The sequence below is a fragment of the Pseudophryne corroboree genome, chromosome 6 (assembly GCF_028390025.1).
Source record: "Pseudophryne corroboree isolate aPseCor3 chromosome 6, aPseCor3.hap2, whole genome shotgun sequence".
NCBI classification, from domain to species: domain Eukaryota; kingdom Metazoa; phylum Chordata; class Amphibia; order Anura; family Myobatrachidae; genus Pseudophryne; species Pseudophryne corroboree.
The window spans coordinates 376,044,764-376,071,045 of NC_086449.1; the positions used below are offsets into that span (position 1 = coordinate 376,044,764).

A 26,282-nucleotide genomic window follows, 5' to 3' on the forward strand; every position below is an offset into this window, starting at 1 on the left:
CCGGGTACTCCGGTTTCCTCCCACAATCCAAAAATATACTGGTAGGTTAATTGGCTCTCAACAAAATTAACCCTAGCGTGAATGTGTGCGTGTACATTCACTGGGGCAGGGACTGATATGAATGGCCAAATATTCTCTGTAAAGGAATATGTGTGCGCTATATAAATAACTGGTAATAATAAATAAATATATTATATATTTTATATATATATATATATATATATATATATATATATATGCGCTATGAAGCAGAACATTCCAATCTAATATATACCGCATTCAATAGAACATGCTATTATTACTACTAGTCATTTATATAGCGCACACATATTCAGCAGTGCTTTACAAAGAATATTTGGCCATTCACATTTATATTCCCTATAACATGTACACAAACACAGGTTAATTTTAGTTGGGAGACAATTACCAGTATATTTTTGGACTGTGGAAGGAAATTGGAGTATCTAGAGAAAACCCACGCAAGCATATTAAGAATATACAAACTGCACACAGTTATGACAATGGTGGGAATTGAACCCAAGACAGCGGTAATGCTAACCATTACACTTTCCGTACGGTCTGTCCAAAAAAACAACTTGACACCAACACTTAAAACAATCAGAATTAAATGGTGTTATTCATATTGGTGCTATTTGATAATAATGAAATACCACGCCACGTTCCTTAAATGAGCAATCGATGAGCCACCGTTAGTATAACATACATATATGCCATACAATTAAACATACCAGAACAGGAATATTATGTCTATGTACCTTTTCTTTTAAACATTTGGTGTGGCATAGGCCAGAAACAACCACCACCACCACCACCACCACTACTGTATCCCTTGTCCAAAATGCTTGGGACCAGAGGTATTTTGGATATCGGATTTTTCCGTATTTTGGAATAATTGCATACCATAATGAGATATCATGGTGATGGGAACTAAATCTAAGCACAGAATGCATTTATGTTACATATACACCTTATACACACAGCCTGAAGGTCATTTTAGCCAATATTTTTTTATAACTTTGTACATTAAACAAAGTGTGTGTACATTCACACAATTCATTTATGTTTCATATACACCTTATACACATAGCCTGAAGGTCATTTAATACAATATGTTTAATAACTTTGTGTATTAAACAAAGTTTGTGTACATTGAGTCATCAAAAAAAATAAGAATTTACTCACCGGTAATTCTATTTCTCGTAGTCCGTAGTGGATGCTGGGAACTCCGTAAGGACCATGGGGAATAGACGGGCTCCGCAGGAGACTGGGCACTCTAAAGAAAAGATTAGGTACTATCTGGTGTGCACTGGCTCCTCCCTCTATCCCCTCCTCCAGACCTCAGTTAAGGAAACTGTGCCCGGAAGAGCTGACATTACAAGGAAAGGATTTTTGGAATCCAGGGTAAGACTCATACCAGCCACACCGTACAACTTGTGATAACCTTACCCAGTTAACAGTATGAACAACAACTGAGCCTCACTCAACGGATGGCTCATAACAATAACCCTTATTTAAGCAATAACTATATACACGTATTGCAGAAAGTCCGCACTTGGGACGGGCGCCCAGCATCCACTACGGACTACGAGAAATAGAATTACCGGTGAGTAAATTCTTATTTTCTCTGACGTCCTAGTGGATGCTGGGAACTCCGTAAGGACCATGGGGATTATACCAAAGCTCCCAAACGGGCGGGAGAGTGCGGATGACTCTGCAGCACCGAAAGAGCAAGGGTATCAAACTTGTAGAACTTTGCAAAGGTGTTTGAACCCGACCAAGTAGCCGCTCGGCAAAGCTGTAAAGCCGAGACCCCTCGGGCAGCCGCCCAAGAAGAGCCCACCTTCCTTGTGGAATAGGCTTTCACTGATTTTGGATGCGGCAATCCAGCCGCAGAATGAGCCAGCTGAATTGTGCTACAGATCCAGCGAGCAATAGTTTGCTTTGAAGCAGGAGCACCCAGCTTGTTGGGCGCATGCAGGATAAACAGCGAGTCAGTCTTCCTGACTTCAGCCGTTCTGGAAACATATATTTTCAAAGCCCTGACTACGTCCAGCAACTTGGAGTCCTCCAAGTCCCGAGTAGCCGCAGGAACCACAATAGGTTGGTTCAAATGAAACGATGATACCACCTTTGGGAGAAATTGGGGACGAGTCCTCAATTCTGCCCTGTCCATATGGAAGATCAGATATGGGCTTTTACATGACAAAGCCGCCAATTCCGACACACGCCTAGCCGATGCTAAGGCCAACAGCATGACCACTTTCCACGTGAGATACTTTAGTTCCACGGTCTTAAGTGGCTCGAACCAGTGGGATTTCAGGAAATCCAACACAACGTTAAGATCCCAGGGTGCCACTGGTGGCACAAAAGGGGGCTGAATATGCAGCACTCCCTTAACAAACGTCTGAACCTCAGGCAGTGAAGCCAGTTCTTTTTGAAAGAAAATGGATAGGGCCGAAATCTGGACCTTTATGGACCCCAATTTTAGGCCCATAATCACCCCTGACTGTAGGAAGTGCAGGAATCGACCCAGCTGGAATTCCTCTGTAGGGGCCGTCCTGGCCTCACACCAAGTAACATATTTTCGCCATATACGGTGATAATGCTTTGCTGTCACGTCCTTCCTAGCCTTTATCAGCGTAGGAATAACTTCATCCGGAATGCCTTTTTCCGCTAGGATCCGGCGTTCAACCGCCATGCCGTCAAACGCAGCCGCGGTAAGTCTTGGAACAGACAGGGCCCTTGTTGCAGCAGGTCCTGTCTGAGAGGCAGAGGCCATGGGTCCTCTGTGCGCATTTCTTGCAGTTCCGGGTACCAAGTCCTTCTTGGCCAATCCGGAACAATGAGTATTGTTCTTATTCCTCTCTTTCTTACTATTCTCAGTACCTTGGGTATGAGAGGAAGAGGAGGAAACACATATACCGACTGGTACACCCACGGTGTCACTAGGGCGTCCACAGCTATCGCCTGAGGGTCTCTTGACCTGGCGCAATATCTTTTCAGCTTTTTGTTGAGGCGGGACGCCATCATGTCCACCTGTGGCAGTTCCCATTACTTTGCAATCTGTGTGAAGACTTCTTGATGAAGTCCCCACTCTCCCGGGTGGAGGTCGTGTCTGCTGAGGAAGTCTGCTTCCCAGTTGTCCACTCCCGGAATGAACACTGCTGACAGTGCTTGCACGTGATTCTCCGCCCACCGAAGAATCTTTGTGGCTTCCGCCATTGCCATCCTGCTTCTTGTGCCGCCCTGGCGGTTTACATGGGCGACCGCCGTGATGTTGTCTGACTGAATCAGCACTGGCCGGTTTCGAAGCAGGGGCTCTGCTTGACTCAGGGCATTGTAAATGGCCCTTAGTTCCAGTATATTTATGTGTAGAGAAGTCTCCAGACTTGACCACAGCCCTTGGAAGTTTCTTCCCTGAGTGACTGCCCCCCATCCTCGGAGGCTTGCATCCTTGGTCACCAGGACCCAGTCCTGTATGCCGAACCTGCGGCCCTCGAGAAGGTGAGCACTCTGCAGCCACCACAGAAGAGACACCCTGGCCCTTGGGGACAGGGTGATCAGCCGATGCATCTGAAGATGCGATCCGGACCACTTGTCCAACAGATCCCACTGAAAGATCCTTGCATGGAACCTGCCGAAGGGAATGGCTTCGTATGAAGCCACCATCTTTCCCAGGACTCGCGTGCAGTGATGCACCGATACCTGTTTTGGTTTCAAGAGGTCCCTGACCAGAGATGCTAATTCCTGGGCCTTCTCCACCGGGAGAAACACCTTCTTCTGTTCTGTGTCCAGAATCATGCCCAGGAAAAGCAGACGCGTCGTAGGAATCAGCTGCGACTTTGGAACATTCAGAATCCAGCCGTGCTGAGAGAGTGCTACGCTGATCAACAACTGCTCTCTGGACCTCGCCTTTATGAGGAGATCGTCCAAGTACGGGATAACTATAACTCCCTTCTTCCGAAGGAGTATCATCATTTCGGCCATTACCTTGGTAAATATCCTCGGTGCCGTGGACAGGCCAAACGGCAACGTCTGGAACTGGTAATGACAGTCCTGTACCACAAACCTGAGGTACTCCTGGTGAAGTGGGTAAATGGGGACATGCAAGTAAGCATCTTTGATGTCCAGCGACACCATAAAATCCCCCTCTTCCAGGCTTGCAATAACCGCTCTGAGCGATTCCATTTTGAACTTGAATTTCTTTATATAAGTGTTCAAGGATTTTAAATTCAGAATGGGTCTCACCGAACCGTCCGGTTTCGGTACCACAAACATTGTGGAATAGTAACCCCTTCCCTGTTGAAGGAGGGGGACCCTGATAATCACTTGCTGGAGGTACAGCTTGTGAATTGCCGCCAGTACTACCTCCCTTTCCATGGGGGAAGCTGCAAAGGCTGATTTGAGGTAACGGCGGGGGGGGAGTCGCTTCGAATTCCAGCTTGTATCCCTGAGATACAATCTGTACAGCCCAGAGGATCCACTTGTTAGCGAACCCACTGGTTGCTGAAGTTTCGGAGATGCGCCCCCACCGCACCTGGCTCCGCCTGTGGAGCCCCAACGTCATGCGGTGGACTTAGTGGAAGCAGGGGAGGACTTTTGTTCCTGGGAACTGGCTGCATGGTGCAGCTTCTTACCTCTACCCATGCCTCTGGCAAGAAAGGATGCGCCCCTGACCCTCTTGCCTTTCTGAGAACGAAAGGACTGCATTTGATAATATGGTGCTTTCTTAGGCTGTGAGGAAACCTGAGGCAAGAAAGTCGACTTTCCAGCTGTCGCTGTGGACACGAGGTCCGATAGACCGTCCCCAAACAATTCCTCACCCTTATAAGGCAAAACCTCCATGTGTTTTTTAGAATCAGCATCTCCTGTCCATTGCCGAGTCCATAAGACCCTCCTGGCAGAAATGGACAAATGGACATAGCATTAATTCTAGAGCCCAGCAGGCAAATGTCCCTCTGAGCATCCCGCATATATAAGACAACGTCTTTTATATGGCCCAGGGTTAGCAAAACAGTATCCCTGTCGAGGGAATCTATGTCGTCTGACAGAGTATCTGTCCATGCTGCTACAGCACTACACATCCAGGCTGAAGCAACAGCAGGTCTCAGTAGAGTACCAGAGTGTGTATACACTGACTTCAGGATAGCTTCCTGCTTTCTATCCGCAGGCTCCTTTAGGGCGGCCGTATCCTGAGACGGCAGAGCCACCTTTTTAGATAAGCGTGTCAGCGCCTTGTCCACCCTAGAGGATGTTTCCCAACGTAACCTGTCCGTTGGCGGGAAAGGGTACGCCATCAGTAACCTCTTAGAAATCACTAGTTTCTTATCAGGGGAACTCCACGCTTCTTCACATAATTCATCAGATGGGGGAAAAGTCCTTGACTGCTTTTTCTCCCCAAACATATAAACCCTCTTGGTACAGGTTGAGTATCCCTTATCCAAAATGCTTGGGACCAGAGGAATTTTGGATATCGGATTTTTCCGTATTTTGGAATAATTGCATACCATAATTAGATATCATGGTGATGGGACCTAAATCTAAGCACAGAATGCATTTATGTTACATATACACCTTATACACCCAGCCTGAAGGTAATTTTAGCCAATATTTTTAATAACTTTTTGCATTAAACAAAGTGTGTGTACAGTCACACAATTCATTTATGTTTCATATACACCTTATGCACACAGCCTAAAGGTCATTTAATACAATATTTTTAATAACTGAGTATTAAACAAAGTTTGTGTACACTCAGCCATCAAAAAACAAAGGTTTCACTATCTCAGTCTCACTCAAAAAAGTCCGTATTTCGGAATATTCCGTATTTCGGAATATTTGGATATGGGATACTCAACCTGTATTAACAGGGTTAATCTGAGAAATGTGTAATACATCTTTCATTGCAATAATCATGTATCGGATGGCCTTGGTCATTTTAGACTGTAAATGTGCCTCATCATCGTCGACACTTGAGTCGGACTCCGTGTCGACATCTGTGTCAATCATCTGAGATAGAGGGCGTTTATGAGCCCCTGACGGTTTCTGAGTCGCCTGAACAGGCGCGGGCTGAGACCCCGGCTGTCCCAAGGCTGCAGCGTCATCAAACCTTTTATGTAAGGAGCTTACATTGTCGTTTAAGACCTTCCACATATCCATCCAATCAGGTGTCGGCCCCGACGGGGGCGACACCACACTTATCTGCCCTTGCTCCGCCTCCACGTAACCCTCCTCATCAAACATGTCGACACAGCCGTACCGACACACCGCACACACACAGGGAATGCTCAGACTGAGGACAGGACCCCACAAAGTCCTCTGGGGAGACAGAGAAAGAGTATGCCAGCACACACCACAGCGCTATATAACACAGGGATTTTCACTTATAATAAGTGATTACCCAATAGCTGCCTTGTATGTTTTATTTGCCCCCCCTCTCTTTTTTACCCTTCTTGTACCTGGATACTGCAGGGGAGAGCCTGGGGAGCTGCTTCCAGCGGAGCTGTGAAGAGAAAATGGCGCTGGTGTGCTGAGGAAGAAGGCCCCGCCCCCTCAGTGGCGGGCTTCTGTCCCGCTTTCTGTGTAAAAAAATGGCGGGGTTTTTTACATATATACAGTGCCAGACTGTATATATGTATTTTTATTGCCAAAAGATACTTCAATTGCTGCCCAGGGCGCCCCCCCCCCCCCCCCCAGCGCCCTGCACCCTACAGTGACCGGAGTGTGTAAGTGTGCTGGGAGCAATGGCGCACAGCTGCGGTGCTGTGCGCTACCTTAAATGAAGACAGGAGTCTTCTGCCGCCGATTTCGTCGTCTTCAAGCTTCTGTTCTTCTGGCTCTGCGAGGGGGACGGCGGCGCGGCTCCGGGAACGGACGATCGAGGACAGGTGCCTGTGTTCTAACCCTCTGGAGCTAATGGTGTCCAGTAGCCTAAGAAGCACAAGCAGGTAGGTTTGCTTCTCTCCCCTTAGTCCCACGTAGCAGTGAGTCTGTTGCCAGCAGAAGCTCACTGAAAATAAAAAACCTAATAAATACTTTCTTTACTAGTAAGCTCAGGAGAGCCCACTAGGAGCACCCAGCTCTGGCCGGGCACAGATTCTAACTGAGGTCTGGAGGAGGGGCATAGAGGGAGGAGCCAGTGCACACCAGATAGTACCTAATCTTTTCTTTAGAGTGCCCAGTCTCCTGCGGTGCCCGTCTATTCCCCATGGTCCTTACGGAGTTCCCAGCATCCACTAGGACGTCAGAGAAACAAAGGTTTCACTATCTCACTCTCACTCAAAAAAGTCTGTATTTCGGAATATTTGGATATGGGATACTCAACCTGTAATAAGTATTGGTTCAAAATAAACATTACCAAGTTTGCATCAACGATCGCTTAATTAAAGGATGTGGCATGTTATTCCATTATTACCGTATATACTCGAGTATAAGGCGACTTTTTCAGCACTTTTTTTTGTACTGAAAAAGCCCCCTCGGCTTATACTCGAGTCAGTGCAGTGGGAAGGAGGGACACGAAGGGCACAGCGCACGCCTCTCCAGTGTCTCCGGCGGGTCTATTAAATGAAGTACCCGTTCATGAGCTCTGATTGGCTCACAAACCGGCACTTCATTTAACAGACCCGCCGGAGACGCAGGAGGGACACAGGAGAAGCGCGCGCTGTGCCCTCCGTGTCCCTCCTTCACAAGACAGCGCGGGAGCGGCGGAGGGTAAGTTACCGTATACCTGGCACTGGGGGAGCATATTAGACACTGGGGGGGGGGGGGGGGGGCATATGTGGCACTGAGGGGGCATACCTGGCACTGTGGGGGCATTTCTGGCACTGTGAGGGCATATCTGGCACTGTGAGGGCATATCTGGCACTATAAGGGCTGTGTACGGCTAGAGCTGCATTTCCCACCCTAGGCTTATACTCGAGTCAATACGTTTTCCCAGGTTTTTGTGGTAAAATTAGGTGCCTCGGCTTATATTCGGGTCGACTTATACTCGAATATATACGGTATTATAGAATTGCACCAATATGAATAACACCACTCTATTCTGATTGCTGTTGTTTTATGCATTGGTGACACTTACAGATGTGTCCACATAGACCTTTCCCCAATTTAGCCATGCAATCCTGTCTGCAATTTAGCCACACCTTGTGATTTTTATTAAGCTATGCTTTTTTATACAAATTATTTTGCAGGAAAAAATAATCTGAATCAATCTAATTGCAACTTGTGGTGGAGCGACTTAGCCATGCTAAGAATTTTTGTGCTAAATGAAGCAAAAAGGGAAAGGTGTATGAAGACACATTTGTTTTCATTTGTACAGGCTGCTATTTTTCACATTGTGTGGTGCTAGTTATTTTACAATTCAATTTCAAAGTCGACTAGAAGACTTTACTACATTTTTTTATTTTTTTGCATTTGAAATTTTTTTGAGTTCAAGACACCTCTATCATTCATTAAGTTACTTTATCAACACAACAGATACCGTCTCACGTCTTAACGTCTCATCCATTTCCCTATTCCTTTTTGTCTCTCAAATATGTTTTAAGCTGTCAGCTTTTATCTGTACGTCAGTCTACATCTCTGTGCCATGACATACTAATCTCTACACGTGTACAGTAGGATGGAATAGTGGTGCCCGCATATACTTTATTACAGTTGTACAGGACAATTTCTGAATGACTGAATCAGTGAGCACTTCCAACACGAATGGTAATGATCAAAGGGGTCGATTCAATTCAAAGAGATGTTAATAGCACCGGGAAGGAAGTCCCGGAACAATTAAATTGTCCTCATCGCTGGTTGGGAGATGCCAATTTTCGCACCTTAAGCCAGGTGTTTATTCGCGAGAAACTGCATTCTCCGACTTAAGTGCCTGACACTGTTTGCGCCGCGCTAAAGGCAGGAAACAGTATTTCGGCATTAGTTTAGTCGGATTACTGCTCACACCTCAGAACGGTTGCAAAATGCTCTAATCGGGCTTAACTGCATGGCCAATTGAATAGCTCCGGGACCTCCTTCCTGTCGCTGTTAACATCGCTTTGAATTGAATCTACCCCATAGTAACCTTATCCAGTTTCTGAAGTGTTACACTGCAGGACCAGATTACAATACACAGCGGTGGTCATACAAACTTGTGGTTTCTTGTTGGACCATTTAAAAAATATATATTTTATCCAATTAGTTCAGATGTATTGAATGTTTATACTTTAAAACAATATTGCTGATACAAAACACATTGCAAACATTGTCTTCTTGGTAATTTATTTCCAAACAAATGCATACTTTGTGTGACCAGTTTTAGTCTGTAGGGCGATTAATAAATAATAATGATGATGATGAGGCCCATTTCTATATTGACAACAATAGTAAATAGCAAATCACCATTATAGCTACGGTAAGGAGAAAGAGTTTGAGAAGGTCATAGAGCAAGTGACAAAAGGTGAAAATCAGTATAAGAGGTAAGCAGGGAAAGGCCACTGTAAATTAGATGGATGGCAGAAATAAACAGATCTCAGGGATAAGATTGACAAGTGATTTATGAATGGCTGTAAGTGCTCACCATACTTTTCAGGTCTTCGTGTTTGAGGGATGGCAGCTGTAGCTCCAAGTGACAAAGGTTTTTAAAGCGTTCAATAAAGTCGCTGAGCACGGAAGATGGCTCAGACATCAGCAGGGCCCAGAAATGCTCTGTGATCGATATAGGAGAAAAAACCATGTTACAGCCTGAGCTGCAATGAGCAACCTCAAACATATAAATTAGTAAATATTAATTATGTAAGCATGTCATACTACCAAACACAGCGTCCCTTCACGGATTTCACTCTATTAAAGAGCTGTTGGCACTGACCAGATAGCAAAAGAATATATAAAGAAATGAAGTCCAGCAAAAAGACACAGAGCTGCAGCACACATTAACGTGTCTTAGTGCTCAGCAAAGCTGCTGTCATCACGTAACCTACTGTATGTAGTACACACAATTCCTCCAGGCGTAATGTTAGTTAAACACTAAATCATTGAAAATTTTATGTGCAAAACAATGGCGCTCATGGTCTGCTTTTGAATCATTATAAATGTATAAGGTGTGAGTGGAGAACACGGAATAAACAAGGAGTAACAAATAGTCCTCCTTCCATCCCATTACGGACAAAGAAGTCCACTCCCTCATCTTATCGTCACCCCCACCCTCAACTTGCCCCCTCGACCCCCTCTCCTCCAGTCTTCTCCGCTCCCTCTCCTCCACTGCCTGCTCCCACCTTGCTCATCTCTTCAACCTATCACTCTCTAACAGCATCTTTCCCTCACCATTAAAACATGCTCTGGTCTCACCTATTCTAAAAAAAAAACAACAACCTCGACCCTTCATCACCCACTAGCTACCGCCCCATCTCTCTTCTTCCATTTGCCTCTAAACTACTTGAACGACTGGTCTACAGCCGTCTCACAAGCTACCTCTCTGACAACTACATCCTTGATCCACTACAATCTGGCTTTTGCCCACTCCACTGAGACTGCCCTGGTGAAATTCACCAGTGACCTGCTTTTGGACAAATCCAGGGGCCACTTCTCTCTGCTTATCTTTCTGGAACTCTCTGCTGCCTTTAACTCCGTGGATCATCCTCTCCTCCTCCGCACACTCCAAAACATTGGCCTTTCTAGCACTATCCTCGACTGGTTTACCTCTTACCTCACTAACCGCTCCTTCTGTGTGTCTGCCTTCCGGCATGACATCACACCCTTCCATCCTTCCTGTTGGTGTCGAACAGGGTTCTGTCCTCGGCCCCCTTCTGTCCTCCCTGTACACCTCTTCCCTGGGTGTGTTCATTACCTCCTTTTGCCTTCAATACCACCACTACGCTGATAATACACAACTCCACCTCTCCTTTCCTGATCTGTCCCCCTCTGTCCTCTCTCAGGTTTACAGCTGCCTCTCCGCCATCACCTCCTGGATGTCTGAGCACTCTCTGAAGCTAAACATTGACAAAACTGCACTCATTATCTTTCCCCCAGCCAGAGTAACACCCCCTACCAATAGCTCTATCACTGTTGACAACACCATCATCTCCCACGTTCACCAACTCCGCTGCTTGGGTGTTACTCTTTACTCCTCCGTCTCCTTTGCACTCCACATACAAGCTCTGGGGCAATCCTGTCAGTTCCAACTACACAACATTGCTCGCATCAGGCCATTTCTCTCCAAGAGTGCAGCTAAACTCATCATCCACTCACTGGTCATCTCATGGCTCGACTACTGCAACGTTCGCCTCACTGGCCTCACTTGCTCCCCTCCAATCTGTCCTCAACTCCGCAGCTAGGCTTATCTTCCTCTCCCCTTTGACAAAATATGCACTGGCTCTCACTCCCCTACAGAATCCTCTTCAAACTCCTCACCCTCACATACAAGGCATCTCTAATTCCACTGCTCCCTACATCTCCAACCTCCTCTCCCTTCATACTCCCTCCCACCCCCTACGGTCAACCAATGACCGTCGCCTCTACTCTACCCTGGTCATTACTTCCCATGCTCGAGTTTAAGATTTTGCCCGTGCTGCACCCCTTCACTGAAGCGCACTCCCCCGCTCCAATAGACTCTCCCGGACCTTGCAAAGCTTCAAACAGGCACTGAAAACCCACCTATTTATCAAAGCATAGCCTTCCGATGCATAACCTAGTCCTGAGGCTGCTACTCCATCCCCATGCCTCATGCCTTGACCATCTCTGCTTTGCTTACATCTTGCCATCAGGCTACCTCCCGCTTGCTTGCACCTCATGTCATCTGTCTGTCGCCCCTTCCCACTAGCTTGTTAGCTCTTCAGAGCAGGGCCCTCTTTCCTCTTGTCAAAGCCCTCATCTCGACACATTTAACTCACAGCTTTCTCCTACTCAGTGACCATCTTTACCCACTTTTTCTCCTGCTGGTAAAGGCTCATCTATATCTATGGCCAGCAGCTCCTAGTAGTACGCTGATCACTCACTCGCTACTTACATCTAAGCTGTATTATGTTTTGAGAATTGTGGTGCTCTTTGTTACCTGTACTCTGGTTTTGTTATTTATTTACTGCAAGGTTAAGTTTTGTCTCCCTGTACTGTCCTTTGTACGGCACTGCAAAACACTTGTGGCGCCTTAGAAATAAAATGTAATATTAATAATAATAATAGTCAGTACATTACTTGTATTTCTAAGATAAGGAGGCATATAAGAAACAGCAGCCACTGTCACAGCCTTCAGGTGTAACAGTCTGTTTGATTACCACTGCTCAGGGAATTGGGAAGAGCTTTAGCACATTTAAACAACATCTAGGGGGGAAAGTTACTAAAGGTCCACTTTGTTTTTTTGGCAGCTTTTCCGCTGGTTTTGCAATCCGCCCATTTACTAAATTCGAAACCTAAAACAAAAATGACCAAATGGCTGACTTTTGAACACATCAGAGTCTGGGCTCTTCTCCGCACTTGCTGGGCTTTGGTTACGGAGGTTATAGTAATGAAACAGTTGATTAATATTGTTTCCTATAGGTCCCACCAGTCTGCCCCAGCATGATTGCACTTGTCAAACAAAAGTGCCAGCATACTCAGTCATTAACAGCTGTTGGCACTTGTAAAATAGAAAAAAGTGCCCCTTTTTTGGTTTTGCCAAGTGTGGCAGTAGCGCTCCTTTTTGTTTTTGAGGACGTCAGTCCATTAGATTGTAAGTATTAAATTGGCAAATAATGGGTGTGTGTGTGTGGGGGTGAGGGGGGGGGGGTGTGGAGGTGGGTGTGTGTGTGTGGTTATTTAATAAAAGACTTCCCCATTCGGTGTTCTGTTTAATATTTTAGATATATTTTTTTATATACATGTGGACTACATGTGTCCTGACATGCTGGCATTTGTACCATCATGTTAGGGTAGGCTTCCTGGGACCTACCGTATAGGCCACCTGTACAAAAACAATATTAACTAGTTCAAAGCCCAGAGGGTGCGGAGAAGAGCCCAGTCCATTGCTAGTTGTCCTTAGAGAGGGAGAAACACAATTTCTTTTCTGAGAGGGGGTAAGTGGTTTGGTACCCACTTACCTAGCCATGGGATGACCAGTTTAATTTAGTTGCCAGTATAGCAGGGGGACCCGATGCAGTGTTTTTTCCTTGCGATAGCATCAGCCCTCCAGGTGGTTCAGCCTAGTGCTGGTTATTGGAAAATAGGCAGGACCTCACACAGTTTATTCCTTCTGTTTTAATACCTGTTTAAGCTCAGAGGCCTAGGGCTGGTTATGGAGTTGTGGAGGGGGGGAGGGGGGGGGCAGAGCAAACATTTTTTTTATATATATATATATATATAATAAGAATTTACTTACCGATAATTCTATTTCTCATAGTCCGTAGTGGATGCTGGGGACTCCGTAAGGACCATGGGGAATAGCGGCTCCGCAGGAGACTGGGCACATCTAAAGAAAGCTTTAGGACTATCTGGTGTGCACTGGCTCCTCCCCCTATGACCCTCCTCCAAGCCTCAGTTAGGATACTGTGCCCGGACGAGCGTACACAATAAGGAAGGATTTTGAATCCCGGGTAAGACTCATACCAGCCACACCAATCACACCGTATAACCTGTGATCTGAACCCAGTTAACAGCATGATAACAGAGGAGCCTCTGAAAGATGGCTCACAACAATAATAACCCGATTTTTGTAACAATAACTATGTACAAGTATTGCAGACAATCCGCACTTGGGATGGGCGCCCAGCATCCACTACGGACTATGAGAAATAGAATTATCGGTAAGTAAATTCTTATTTTCTCTAACGTCCTAAGTGGATGCTGGGGACTCCGTAAGGACCATGGGGATTATACCAAAGCTCCCAAACAGGCGGGAGAGTGCGGATGACTCTGCAGCACCAAATGAGAGAACTCCAGGTCCTCCTCAGCCAGGATATCAATTTTGTAGAATTTTACAAACGTATTTGCTCCTGACCAAGTAGCTGCTCGGCAAAGTTGTAAAGCCGAGACCCCTCGGGCAGCCGCCCAAGATGAGCCCACCTTCCTTGTGGAGTGGGCATTTACAGATTTTTGGCTGTGGCAGGCCTGCCACAGAATGTGCAAGCTGAATTGTACTACAAATCCAACGAGCAATAGTCTGCTTAGAAGCAGGAGCACCCAGCTTGTTGGGTGCACACAGGATAAACAGCGAGTCAGATTTCCTGACTCCAGCCGTCCTGGAAACATATATTTTCAGGGCACTGACAACGTCTAGCAACTTGGAGGCCTCCAAGTCCCTAGTAGCCGCAGGCACAACCAATAGGTTGGTTCAGGTGAGACGCTGAAACCACCTTGGGGAGAAACTGAGGACGAGTCCTCAATTCCGCCCTGTCCGAATGGAAAATCAGATAAGGGCTTTTTCAGGATAAAGCCGCCAATTCTGACACGCGCCTGGCCCAGGCCAGGGCCAACAGCATGACCACTTTCCATGTGAGATATTTTAACTCCACAGATTTAAGTGGTTCAAACCAATGTGACTTTTGGAACCCAAAACTACATTGAGATCCCAAAGTGCCACTGGAGGCACAAAAGGAGGCTGTATATGCAGTACCCCTTTTACAAACGTCTGAACTTCAGGGACTGAAGCTAGTTCTTTTTGGAAGAAAATTGACAGGGCCGAAATTTGAACCTTAATGGACCCCAATTTCAGGCCCATAGACACTCCTGTTTGCAGGAAATGTAGGAATCGACCCAGTTGAATTTCCTCCGTCGGGCCTTACTGGCTTCGCACCACGCAACATATTTTCGCCAATTGCGGTGATAATGTTTTTGCGGTTACATCTTTCCTGGCTTTGATCAGGATAGGGATGACTTCATCCGGAATGCCTTTTTTCCTTCAGGATCCGGCGTTCAACCGCCATGCCGTCAAACGCAGCCGCGGTAAGTCTTGGAACAGACAGGGTCCTTGCTGGAGCAGGTCCCTTCTTAGAGGTAGAGGCCACGGATCCTCCGTGAGCATCTCTTGAAGTTCCGGTTACCAAGTCCTTCTTGGCCAATCCGGAACCACGAATATAGTGCTTACTCCTCTTCATCTTATCAATCTCAGTACCTTGGGTATGAGAGGCAGAGGAGGGAACACATACCCTGACTGGTACACCCACGGTGTTACCAGAGCGTCTACAGCTTATTGCCTGAGGGTCCCTGGACCTGGCGCAATACCTTTTTTAATCATGTGGAAGACTTCTGGGTGAAGTCCCCACTCTCCCGGGTGGAGGTCGCGCTGAGGAAGTCTGCTTCCCAGTTGTCCACTCCCGGAATGAATACTGCTGACAGTGCTATCACATGATTTTCCGCCCAGCGAAGAATCCTTGCAGCTTCTGCCATTGCCCTCCTGCTTCTTGTGCCACCCTGTCTGTTTACGTGGGTGACTGCCGTGATGTTGTCCGACTGGATCAACACTGGCTGACCTTGAAGCAGAGGTCTTGCTAAGCTTAGAGCATTGTAAATGTCCCTTAGCTTCAGGATATTTATGTGAAGTGATGTCTCCAGGCTTGACCATAAGCCCTGGATATTCCTTCCCTGTGTGACTGCTCCCCAGCCTCGCAGGCTGGCATCCGTGGTCACCAGGACCCAGTCCTGAATGCCTAATCTGCGGCCCTCTAGAAGATGAGCACTCTGCAACCACCACAGGAGGGACACCCTTGTCCTTGGTGACAGGGTTATCCGCTGATGCATCTGAAGATGCGATCCGGACCATTTGTCCAGCAGGTCCCACTGGAAAGTTCTTGCGTGGAATCTGCCGAATGGGATTGCTTCGTAGGAAGCCACCATTTTACCCAGAACCCTTGTGCATTGATGCACTGAGACTTGGCTCGGTTTTAGGAGGTTCCTGACTAGCTCGGATAACTCCCTGGCATTCTCCTCCGGGAGAAACACCTTTTTCTGGACTGTGTCCAGGATCATCCCTAGGAACAGAAGACACGTCGTCGGAACCAGGTGCGATTTTGGAATATTGAAAATCCAATCGTGCTGCCGCAACACTACCTGAGATAGTGCTACACCGACCTCCAACTGTTCCCTGGATCTTACCCTTATCAGGGAATTGTCCAAGGAAGGGATAACTAAAATTCACTTCCTTCGAAGGAATATCATCATTTCGGCCATTACCTTGGTAAAGACCCGGGGTGCCGTGTACCATCCATACGGCAGCGCCATAAACCTGAGGTACCCTTGGTGAGAAGGGTAAATTTTGACATGAAGGTAAGCATCCTTGATGTCCCGAGACATCATGTAGTCCCCTTCTTCCAGGTTCGCAATCACTGCTCTGAGTGACTCAATCTTGAATTTGAACCTCTGTACGCAAGTGTTCAAAGATTTTAGATTTAGAATCGGTCTCACCGAGCCGTCCGGCTTCGGTACCACAACAGTGTGGAATAATACCCCGTTCCCTGTTGCAGGAGGGGTATCTTGATTATCACCTGCTGGGAATACAGCTTGTGAATGGCTTCCAAAACTGTCTCCCTGTCAGAAGGAGACATCGGTAAAGCCGACTTTAGGAAACGGCGAGGGGGAGACGTCTCGAATTCTAATTTGTACCCCTGAGATATCACCTGAAGGATCCAGGGGTCTACTTGCGAGTGAGCCCACTGCGCGCTGAAATTCATTGAGACGGGCCCCCCACCGTGCCTGATTCTGCTTGTAAAGCCCCAGCGTATACTGAGGGCTTGGCAGAGGCGGGAGAGGGTTTCTGTTCCTGGAACTGGCTGATTTCTGCAGCCTTTTTCCTCTCCCTCTGTCACGGGGCAGAAATGAGGAACCTTTTGCCCGCTTGTCCACGAAAAGACTGCGCCTGATAATACGGCGTCTTCTCATGTTGAGAGGCGACCTGGGGTACAAACGTGGAATTCCCAGCTGTTGCCGTGGCCACCAGGTCTGAAAGACCGACCCCAAATAACTCCTCCCTTAATAAAGCAATACTTCCAAATGCAGTTTGGAATACGCATCACCTGACCACTGACGTGTCCATAACCCTCTACTGGTAGAAATGGACAACGCGCTTAGACTTGATGCCAGTCGGCAAATATTCCGCTGTGCATCACGCATATATAAAAATGCATCTTTTAAATGCTCTATAGGCAAAAATATACTGTCCCTATCTAGGGTATCAATATTTTCAGTCAGGGAATCCGACCACGCCAACCCAGCACTGCACATCCAGGCTGAGGCGATTGCTGGTCGCAGTATAACACCAGTATGTGTGTAAATACCATTTAGGATACCCTCCTGCTTTCTATCAGCAGGATCCTTAAGGGCGGCCATCTCAGGCGAAGGTAGAGCCCTTACAAGCGTGTGAGCGCTTTATCCCCCCTAGGGGGTGTTTCCCAACGCACCCTAACCTCTGGCGGGAAAGGATATAATGCCAATAACATTTTAGAAATTATCCGTTGTTATCGGGGGAAACCCACGCATCATCACACACCTCATTTAATTTCTCAGATTCAGGAAAACTACAGGTAGTTTTTCCTCACCGAACATAATACCCCTTTTTTGGTGGTACTCGTATTATCAGAAATGTGTAAAACATTTTTCATTGCCTCAATCATGTAACGTGTGGCCTTACTGGAAGTCACATTCGTCTCTTCACCGTCGACACTGGAGTCAGTATCCGTGTCGGCGTCTATATCTGCCATCTGAGGTAACGGGCGCTTTAGAGCCCCTGACGGCCTATGAGACGTCTGGACAGGCACAAGCTGAGTAGCCGGCTGTCTCATGTCAACCACTGTCTTTTATACAGAGCTGACACTGTCACGTAATTCCTTCCAACAGTTCATCCACTCAGGTGTCGACCCCCTAGGGGGTGACATCACTATTACAGGCAATCTGCTCCGTCTCCACATCATTTTTCTCCTCATACATGTCGACACAAAAGTACCGACATACAGCACACACACAGGGAATGCTCTGATAGAGGACAGGACCCCACTAGCCCTTTGGGGAGACAGAGGGAGAGTTTGCCAGCACACACCAGAGCGCTATATATATATATACAGGGATAACCTTATATAAGTGTTTTTCCCCTTATAGCTGCTGTATAGTTAATACTGCGCCTAATTAGTGCCCCCCTCTCTTTTTTTAACCCTTTCGGTAGTGTAGTGACTGCAGGGGAGAGACAGGGAGCTTCCCTCCAACGGAGCTGTGAGGGAAAATGGCGCCAGTGTGCTGAGGAGATAGGCTCCGCCCCTTTTTCGCGGACTTTTCTCCTGCTTTTTTATGGATTCTGGCAGGGGTTAAATGCAACCATATAGCCCAGGAGCTATATGTGATGCATTTTTTTGCCATCCAAGGTGTTTTTATTGCGTCTCAGGGCGCCCCCCCCCCAGCGCCCTGCACCCTCAGTGACCGAAGTGTGAAGTGTGCTGAGAGCAATGGCGCACAGCTGCAGTGCTGTGCGCTTCCTTGTTGAAGACAGGACGTCTTCTGCCGCCGATTTTCCGGAATCTAAAACTTTCACTAAGAAGCTCAGGAGAGCCCCTAGTGTGCACCCTTCTCGTTCGGGCACAGAGATCTAACTGAGGCTTGGAGGAGGGTCATAGGGGGAGGAGCCAGTGCACACCAGATAGTCTTAAAGCTTTCTTTAGATGTGCCCAGTCTCCTGCGGAGCCGCTATTCCCCATGGTCCTTACGGAGTCCCCAGCATCCACTTAGGACGTTATATATATATATATATATATATATATATATATATTTCTCTTTTTTTTTTTTTTTACTATTTATAAATATCTTAAACAACTGAAGCCTGAACAGGTAATAGTGATCTGCACAAGGCTTACACTCTGCAGGTGATTGACGACGGGTTTGCAGTCGGATATGTTGCGAACTAGGAGATTGAAATCATATAAGTATTGGCGGCAGATTTTAAATCACAGTCAAAACCGATCCATATTTAATTATGTTTTTTCAGACTGCAATCAGATGTCAGTATACATCAGTTTCAATTTGAAGGCAGATCAGATGATTATCAAATTTATCCCTAGGAGGAGGCACACTATTTTGCATTCTCTACTCAAAAAGGAACCAATCCAGCAAGTTCCAGTATGGAGCTTTTTATCACTATTGTGGATTTCCTGATTTCCCAAATTAAATTATTTACCATTACAATGCAGCTGGTACCACGTACAATATGGATAAAACCAAGCACTGGCATATTTAATTTTCGGTTTCAAATTTTTGCCTTGTGTTGTCTTGACTGCTTTCAGTAAAAGCTACATAAAACCTAGTAGGGTGTGGCTTACAAGCCAGCCCTTGTCTGGATGTTATGGCATGTGCCTGAGAGGTGAGTGCATGTAATTGCAGAATAAAGGTGTGTTAAACATATATGCTAGTGTAGGAACTTGCCAAAATTGGGATCCCTTGATGACAGGCTGCAAGCTTAAATGTTTTGTCCAAAAAATATGAACAAAATGTAATGCTTTTATTTGCTAGATATACAGAGATTTGCAGTGCTAGGGATAGAGCAGGCAAAGTCTTTCTGATCTGTATACATATATGGCATAAATATTGCCACCCAGCTGGTACCATGTACAATATGAGTAAAACCATGTGTGACCATTATTTCTTTCGGGAATATGGGTGCGCTATATAAATAACTTAAATAATAAACCTGTCGTAATGCACGAGTTTGTAACATTTGTTCTCACGTGTAAACTGTGATATCTGTATATTCATTCCTTCTTGAATAAAAAATTACTCTATCTAAATAATAAACCTGTCAAAGTACAAGTATTTTTGAGCTGTGTGCTACTTCTGCAAGTGACTGACAGCAGAATCATGCACTAAGACCATAAATGCTACAAATTATTAACTAGAAGCGGAGAAATGGAGATGATATTTTGATTAACAAAGCAAGTTTTCACTTTATAATTTCCAATCAGCGGAAATGCATAATAAACCTCTGTCAAAGTGCCATTTGGAGGCAGAAAAATGTACTGGAAGAGACTTCATAATGACATTTGGGAAACACATTTGATATGATAAAGTGTGCTTCCTTAAAGCAGCAGTACTCTACAGATTAATTAAATCAATATGCAATTTGAAGCCTGCTGCAATTCTATTTGAAAGAAAACTACCGTACAACAGTGAATATTTCCTTCTAGCCATATGCACCAGACATTTTACCTGGACAGGGGCTGTCTGGCCAAAAGCAGAACTTCTCATGAGAATTCCTCAGAGCTTCCTGTAACTCCATGCAGCGTTGCTTATCTGAATGAAACAATAAATCCTGTGTCAATCACTCCTTTACCAATAATGCATAGACTGCAGACTATAGCCTAAAAACTTGATTACAATGCCAACAGATTTTTTTTCAGTCTGTCTTAACATAACTACATAGGTGGAATTCAATTGTTCGAAAAGTCGGTTAGGTGCCGGTTTTGCCTGTCTATTAGATAGGAGAAAAAAATCAGACACCCATCTGACTTTTCAAACAATTGAATACCCCCCCATGAATTACACACAGTATACTTGGAATATACTTGCCTACCTGACCCTCTCCATGAGGGAAAAATGCTCTGTTCCTGGACTTTCCTGGTAATGTATGATTGCCATCACCTGTGGTGAGCTAGTTAATTGATAAGAAAGGTGTTTCCCCACAGGTGATGGCAATCATACATTACCAGGAAAGTCCAGGAACAGAGCATTTACTCCCTCATGGAGAGGGTCAGGTAGGTAAGTATGACTTGGAACCATATCAATGGACACATCTGAGTACAAATTATTAATGATTATTTGTTGCATTATAGCTACATAACCGACTGCTGATATCCACTGCTGGCTCATAGCTCAGATACTGTATCATAGACACAAATAAGAAACAAGCAGCAATACTTACACTTGGTGAAGTCCAAGGCTGGCTGCAAGCTAGCACAGATGTAGGCACTGCAGCTGGAGCACTTAAGCATGTCACACTCTATGTTTGTCCATCCGTACTTGGCACAGGCAAGAGGAGACAATTCTGAAGGCTTCCCAGCCCACTTTAAGGAGTGTTCAGATTAAGGCAAATAAAGCACTGCGTTTCACATTAGTAAAAATAAACCTCCAAAAATGTTTTACCTTTTCACAGAAATATTTGCTGATAATACTGTTTTATGATATATATTGTTTCGGAAATAATAATTGATTAATTTCATGACATGGAGAGTAAACAAAATAATACATTTATATGCTAGTAAAACGGCTAAATTAAAGGGGTTTTCTTTTAGATGACAATTTAAGCACTTCTACATACAGCTTTGACTAAATATATAGTTTTTCTTTTTTTTCTGGTATCCTCCTTTGCTTTTAAGTCACGTATAAATATTTTCAGGTAGACTTCAGGTACACTTATTTATTATTGTTCATCTGCTATCCTTTGGTTTCAAAATGAATTTTTATGCAAACACATTGCTAAAAGGTAGAGAAAGCCACTAGGACAGTGGTTCCCAAGCGTGATCCTCAAGTACCCCCAACAGTTCATATTTTCCAGGTCTCCTCACAGGATTGCAAGTGAAATAATTTGCTCCACCTGTGGGTCTTATAAAATGTGTGAGTAATGAATACACATGTTCAGCTGCTAGGTGATCTGGAAAATATGAACTGTTGGGGGTACTTGAGGACCGAGGTTGGGAACCACTGCGCTAGGACAATAAAATAAATAATGCAAGAGAAGTAGTTAAGCCAGTCTGATGTTGAAAAAGTCACATACTATAAGTGAATGACTGGATATACCAAAACATGAATGAGATGAAACATAAGGTAACGTGTATTCTGTCAGTGCTCCGGCATAATGAAGATCCAAAATGATCAGTTTGATCATTAAACAACTTGATCTGTCTGCAAACACCCAAAACTGTACAGATCTGATAGGCAAATCACAATACATCCTGAGGGTCATTGTGGCATTCACATTCAATGCTTTGGCATTGCATTTTTAGTCACAAACTATCCAAATTCAGACACGCTGTAACCATTCTTGCACATTATTGAGGTTTTATTTTAAATCTGCATTAAAAACAGCTGACAAATGCACAAATTATGACCACAGCGCCATTCACAATATTGGGGGGGTAATGTTCTTGTCCCTGCAAGAAAGTGCAGCTATATGCCGCACTTACGGTACCGCTGGTTTTGCGGATTTTGGTTTGCAGCCTCATAGGTCTGCGAACAAAACTGTGTGAGTCTAAGCCGCGAAGGCAGCAATTTAACTGAATTCCCCCCATGGTGTGTTGACTACTATAGATTGATAATCCAGTTTATATGTAGCAGACTAGCAGATATGCAGTTAATGTTAACTGAAGTGAACAGTGCACCATCCCATTTACAGAAAAGGTTTCACAGAAAAAATAAGATTTTACACTTACCGGTAAATCTATTTCTCGTAGTCCGTAGAGGATGCTGGGACTCCGTAAGGACCATGGGGAATAGACGGGCTCCGCAGGAGACATGGGCACTTTAAGAAAGACTTAGAATCTGGGTGTGCACTGGCTCCTCCCTCTATGCCCCTCCTCCAGACCTCAGTTAGAGAAACTGTGCCCAGAGGAGATGGACAGTACGAGGAAAGGATTTTTGTTAATCCAAGGGCAAGATTCATACCAGCCACACCAATCACACCGTATAACTTGTGATAAATTACCCAGTTAACAGTATGAACAAACAACATAGTCTCGGGCCAAACCGATGAACTATAATATAACCCTTATGTAAGCAATAACTATATACAAGTCTTGCAGAATAAGTCCGCACTTGGGACGGGCGCCCAGCATCCTCTACGGACTACGAGAAATAGATTTACCGGTAAGTGTAAAATCTTATTTTCTCTAACGTCCTAGAGGATGCTGGGACTCCGAAAGGACCATGGGGATTATACCAAAGCTCCCAAACGGGCGGGAGAGTGCGGATGACTCTGCAGCACCGATTGAGCAAACAGGAGGTCCTCCTCAGCTAGGGTATCAAACTTATAGAACCTTGCAAAGGTGTTTGATCCCGACCAAGTAGCTGCTCGGCACAACTGTAATGCCGAGACCCCTCGGGCAGCCGCCCAAGAAGAGCCCACCTTCCTAGTGGAATGGGTCTTAACCGATTTTGGCAATGGCAATCCTGCCGAAGAATGTGCTTGCTGAATCGTGTTACAGATCCAGCGAGCAATAGTCTGCTTTGAAGCAGGGCCGCCAACCTTGTTGGCTGCATACAGGACAAACAGTGCTTCTGTTTTTCTGATCCTAGCCGTTCTGGCCACGTAAATTTTCAAAGCCCTGACCACATCAAGGGACTCGGAATCCTCCAAGTCACGTGTAGCCACAGGCACAACAACAGGTTGGTTCATATGAAAGGATGAGACCACCTTAGGTAGGAATTGAGGACGGGTCCGCAACTCCGCTCTATCCATATGGAAAACCAGATAGGGGCTTTAATGTGATAAAGCCGCCAATTCCGAAACTCGCCAAGCCGAAGCCAAGGCTAACAACATGACCACCTTCCAAGTGAGATATTTCAACTCCACTGTTTTAAGTGGTTCAAACCAATGTGACTTAAGGAAACTTAACACCACGTTAAGGTCCCAAGGCGCCACCGGAGGTACAAAAGGAGGCTGAATATGCAGTACTCCCTTCCCAAAAGTCTGTACTTCAGGTAAAGAGGCCAATTACTTTTGAAAGAAAATGGATAAGGCCAAAATCTGAACTTTAATAGAGCCTAATTTTAGGCCCAAATTCACTCCAGTTTGTAGGAAGTGAAGAAAACGGCCTAAATGGAATTCTTCCGTAGGAGCATTCCTGGCCTCACACCAAGAAACATATTTTCGCCATATTCGGTGATAATGTTTAGACGTCACGTCCTTCCTAGCCTTTATTAGCGTAGGAATGACCTCATCTGGAATACCTTTTTCCGCTAGGATCCGGCGTTCAACCGTCATGCCGTCAAACGCAGTCTTGGAACAGACAGGGACCTTGTTGTAACGGGTCCTGCCTTAGAGGAAGAGGCCACGGATCTTCTGTGAGCATTTCTTGCAGATCCGGATACCAGGTCCTTCGTGGCCAATCTGGAACAATGAGAATTGTTCTCACTCCTCTTTTTCTTATTATCCTCAACACCTAGGGTATGAGAGGAAGAGGAGGAAACACATATACCGACTGGAACACCCACGGTGTCACTAGGGCGTCCGCAGCTACCGCCTGAGGGTTTCTTGACCTGGCGCAATACCTTTGTAGCTTTTTGTTGAGACGGGATGCCATCATGTCTATTTGGGGTAGTCCCCACCGACTTGCAATGTGCGCGAAGACTTCCTGATGAAGTCCCCACTCTCCCGGATGCAGATCGTGTCTGCTGAGGAAGTCTGCTTCCCAGTTGTCCACTCCCGGAATGAACACTGCTGACAGAGCGCTTACATGATTCTCCGCCCAGCGAAGAATTCTGGTGGCTTCCGCCATTGCCACTCTGCTCCTTGTGCCGCCTTGGCGGTTTACATGAGCTGCTGCGGTGAAGTTGTCTGACTGGATCAGAACTGGTCGATTGCGAAGTAAGATCTCCGCTTGACGTAGGGCGTTGTATATGGCCCTTAGTTTCTGTTCTGTGTCCAAAATTAGGCCCAAAAAGGTCAGACGCGTTGTAGGAACCAGCTGGGACTTCGGAATATTGAGAATCCAGCCGTGCTGTTGCAACGTCCTCACTGACAGTGGCACGCTGTCCAGTAACTTCTCTCGAGATCTCGCCTTTATGAGGAGATCGCCCAAGTATGGGATAATTGTGACACCCTGCTTGCGCAGGAGCACCATCATTTCCGCCATTACCTTGGTGAAAATTCTCGGGGCCGTGGAAAGCCCAAACGGCAACGTCTGAAATTGGTAATGACAGTCCTGTACCGCAAATCTCAGGAACGCCTGGTGAGGAAGAAAAATCGGAACATGAAAGTAAGCATCCTTCATGTCCAGGGAAACCATCCAATTTCCCCCTCCAGGCTGACGATGACCGCTCTGAGCGATTCCATCTTGAACTTTTTCAAGTACAGGTTCAGGGATTTCAGATTCAAAATGGGTCTGACCGAACCGTCCGGTTTCGGAACCACAAACAGGGTTGAGTAATACCCCTTTCCTTGCTGGAGAAGAGGAACCTTGACTATCACCTGTTGCAGGTACAATTTTTGAATTGCAGTTAACACTAACTCCCTTTCTGACGGAGAAGCTGGCATCTCTTCGAATTCCAGCCTGTATCCCTGAGAAACAATCTCTATTGCCCAGGGATCCACCTGTGAGTGAACCCACACTTGGCTGAAAAGTCGAAGACGTGTCCCCACTTGAGCGGACTCCCCCAGGGAAGCCCCAGCGTCATGCGGTGGATTTTGCAGACGTAGGGGAGGACTTCTGCTCCTGGGAACTAGCTGTGTGCAGCTTTTTTCCCTTGCCTCTACCTCTGAGCTCTGACAAGAAATGACGATCCCCGTACCTTCTTGCTTTTATTTGAACGAAAGGACTGCATTTGATAATGAGGTGCCTTCTTAGTATGTTGCAGGGGAACATAAGGTAAGAAATTCGATTTACCGGCCGTAGCAGTAGAGACAAGGTCCGAGAGGCCTTCTCCAAACAACTCCTCCCCCTTGTAAGGCAACGACTCCATATGCCGCTTTGAGTCGGCATCCCCCGTCTACTGTTGGGTCCACAAGAGTCGCCTAGCAGAAATAGACATAGCATTTATTCTGGAGCTTAGTAAACAAAGGTCTCTGAGCATCCCGCATATATAAAGCTGCATCTTTGATATGCTCTAGGGTCATTAGAATGGTATCCTTCTCTAGGGTGTCAATCTCCATAGATAAGGAATCTGTCCATGCTGCGACAACACAACAAACCCAGGCCGATGCCATAGCTGGCCTAACAATAGTACCGGAATGTGTGTAAATGTACTTCATGGTAACCTCCTGCTTACGATCAGCAGGATCCTTGAGGGTAGCTGTATCCTGGGAAGGCAGTGCCACCTTCTTGGACAAGCGTGTCAGCGCCTTGTCTACTTTAGGCGAAGATTCCCATCGTATCCTGTCCTTTTGTGGAAAGGGATACGCCATAAGAATCCTTTTGGGAACTTGTAGTCTCCTATCTGGAGATTCCCAAGCCTTTTCGCACAATTCGCTTAGCTCAAATGAGGACGGAAAAGCGACCTCAGGCTTTTTCCCTTTATACATGTGTACCCTCGTGTCAGGGACAGGGGGTTCTTCAGTGATATGCAAAACCTCTTTAATGGCAATAATCATGTAACGAATACCTTTTGCCACCTTTGGCTGTAATTTTGCATCCTCA

General features: G+C 45.9%; 1 protein-coding gene across 1 annotated transcript in view; it reads right to left on the bottom strand.

The window, feature by feature from the left end:
• Positions 1–26,282, bottom strand: part of ZC3HC1 (zinc finger C3HC-type containing 1) — a 59,786-nt gene that overhangs the window by 21,255 nt on the left and 12,249 nt on the right. Inside the window, exons 3-5 of the mRNA XM_063926737.1 lie at positions 20,855–21,005; positions 20,143–20,226; positions 9,578–9,705 (exon numbers count right to left, since the gene is read on the bottom strand). Of these exons, the coding sequence (XP_063782807.1) occupies positions 9,578–9,705; positions 20,143–20,226; positions 20,855–21,005 (363 nt within the window). The remainder of the gene's footprint in view (positions 1–9,577; positions 9,706–20,142; positions 20,227–20,854; positions 21,006–26,282) is intronic.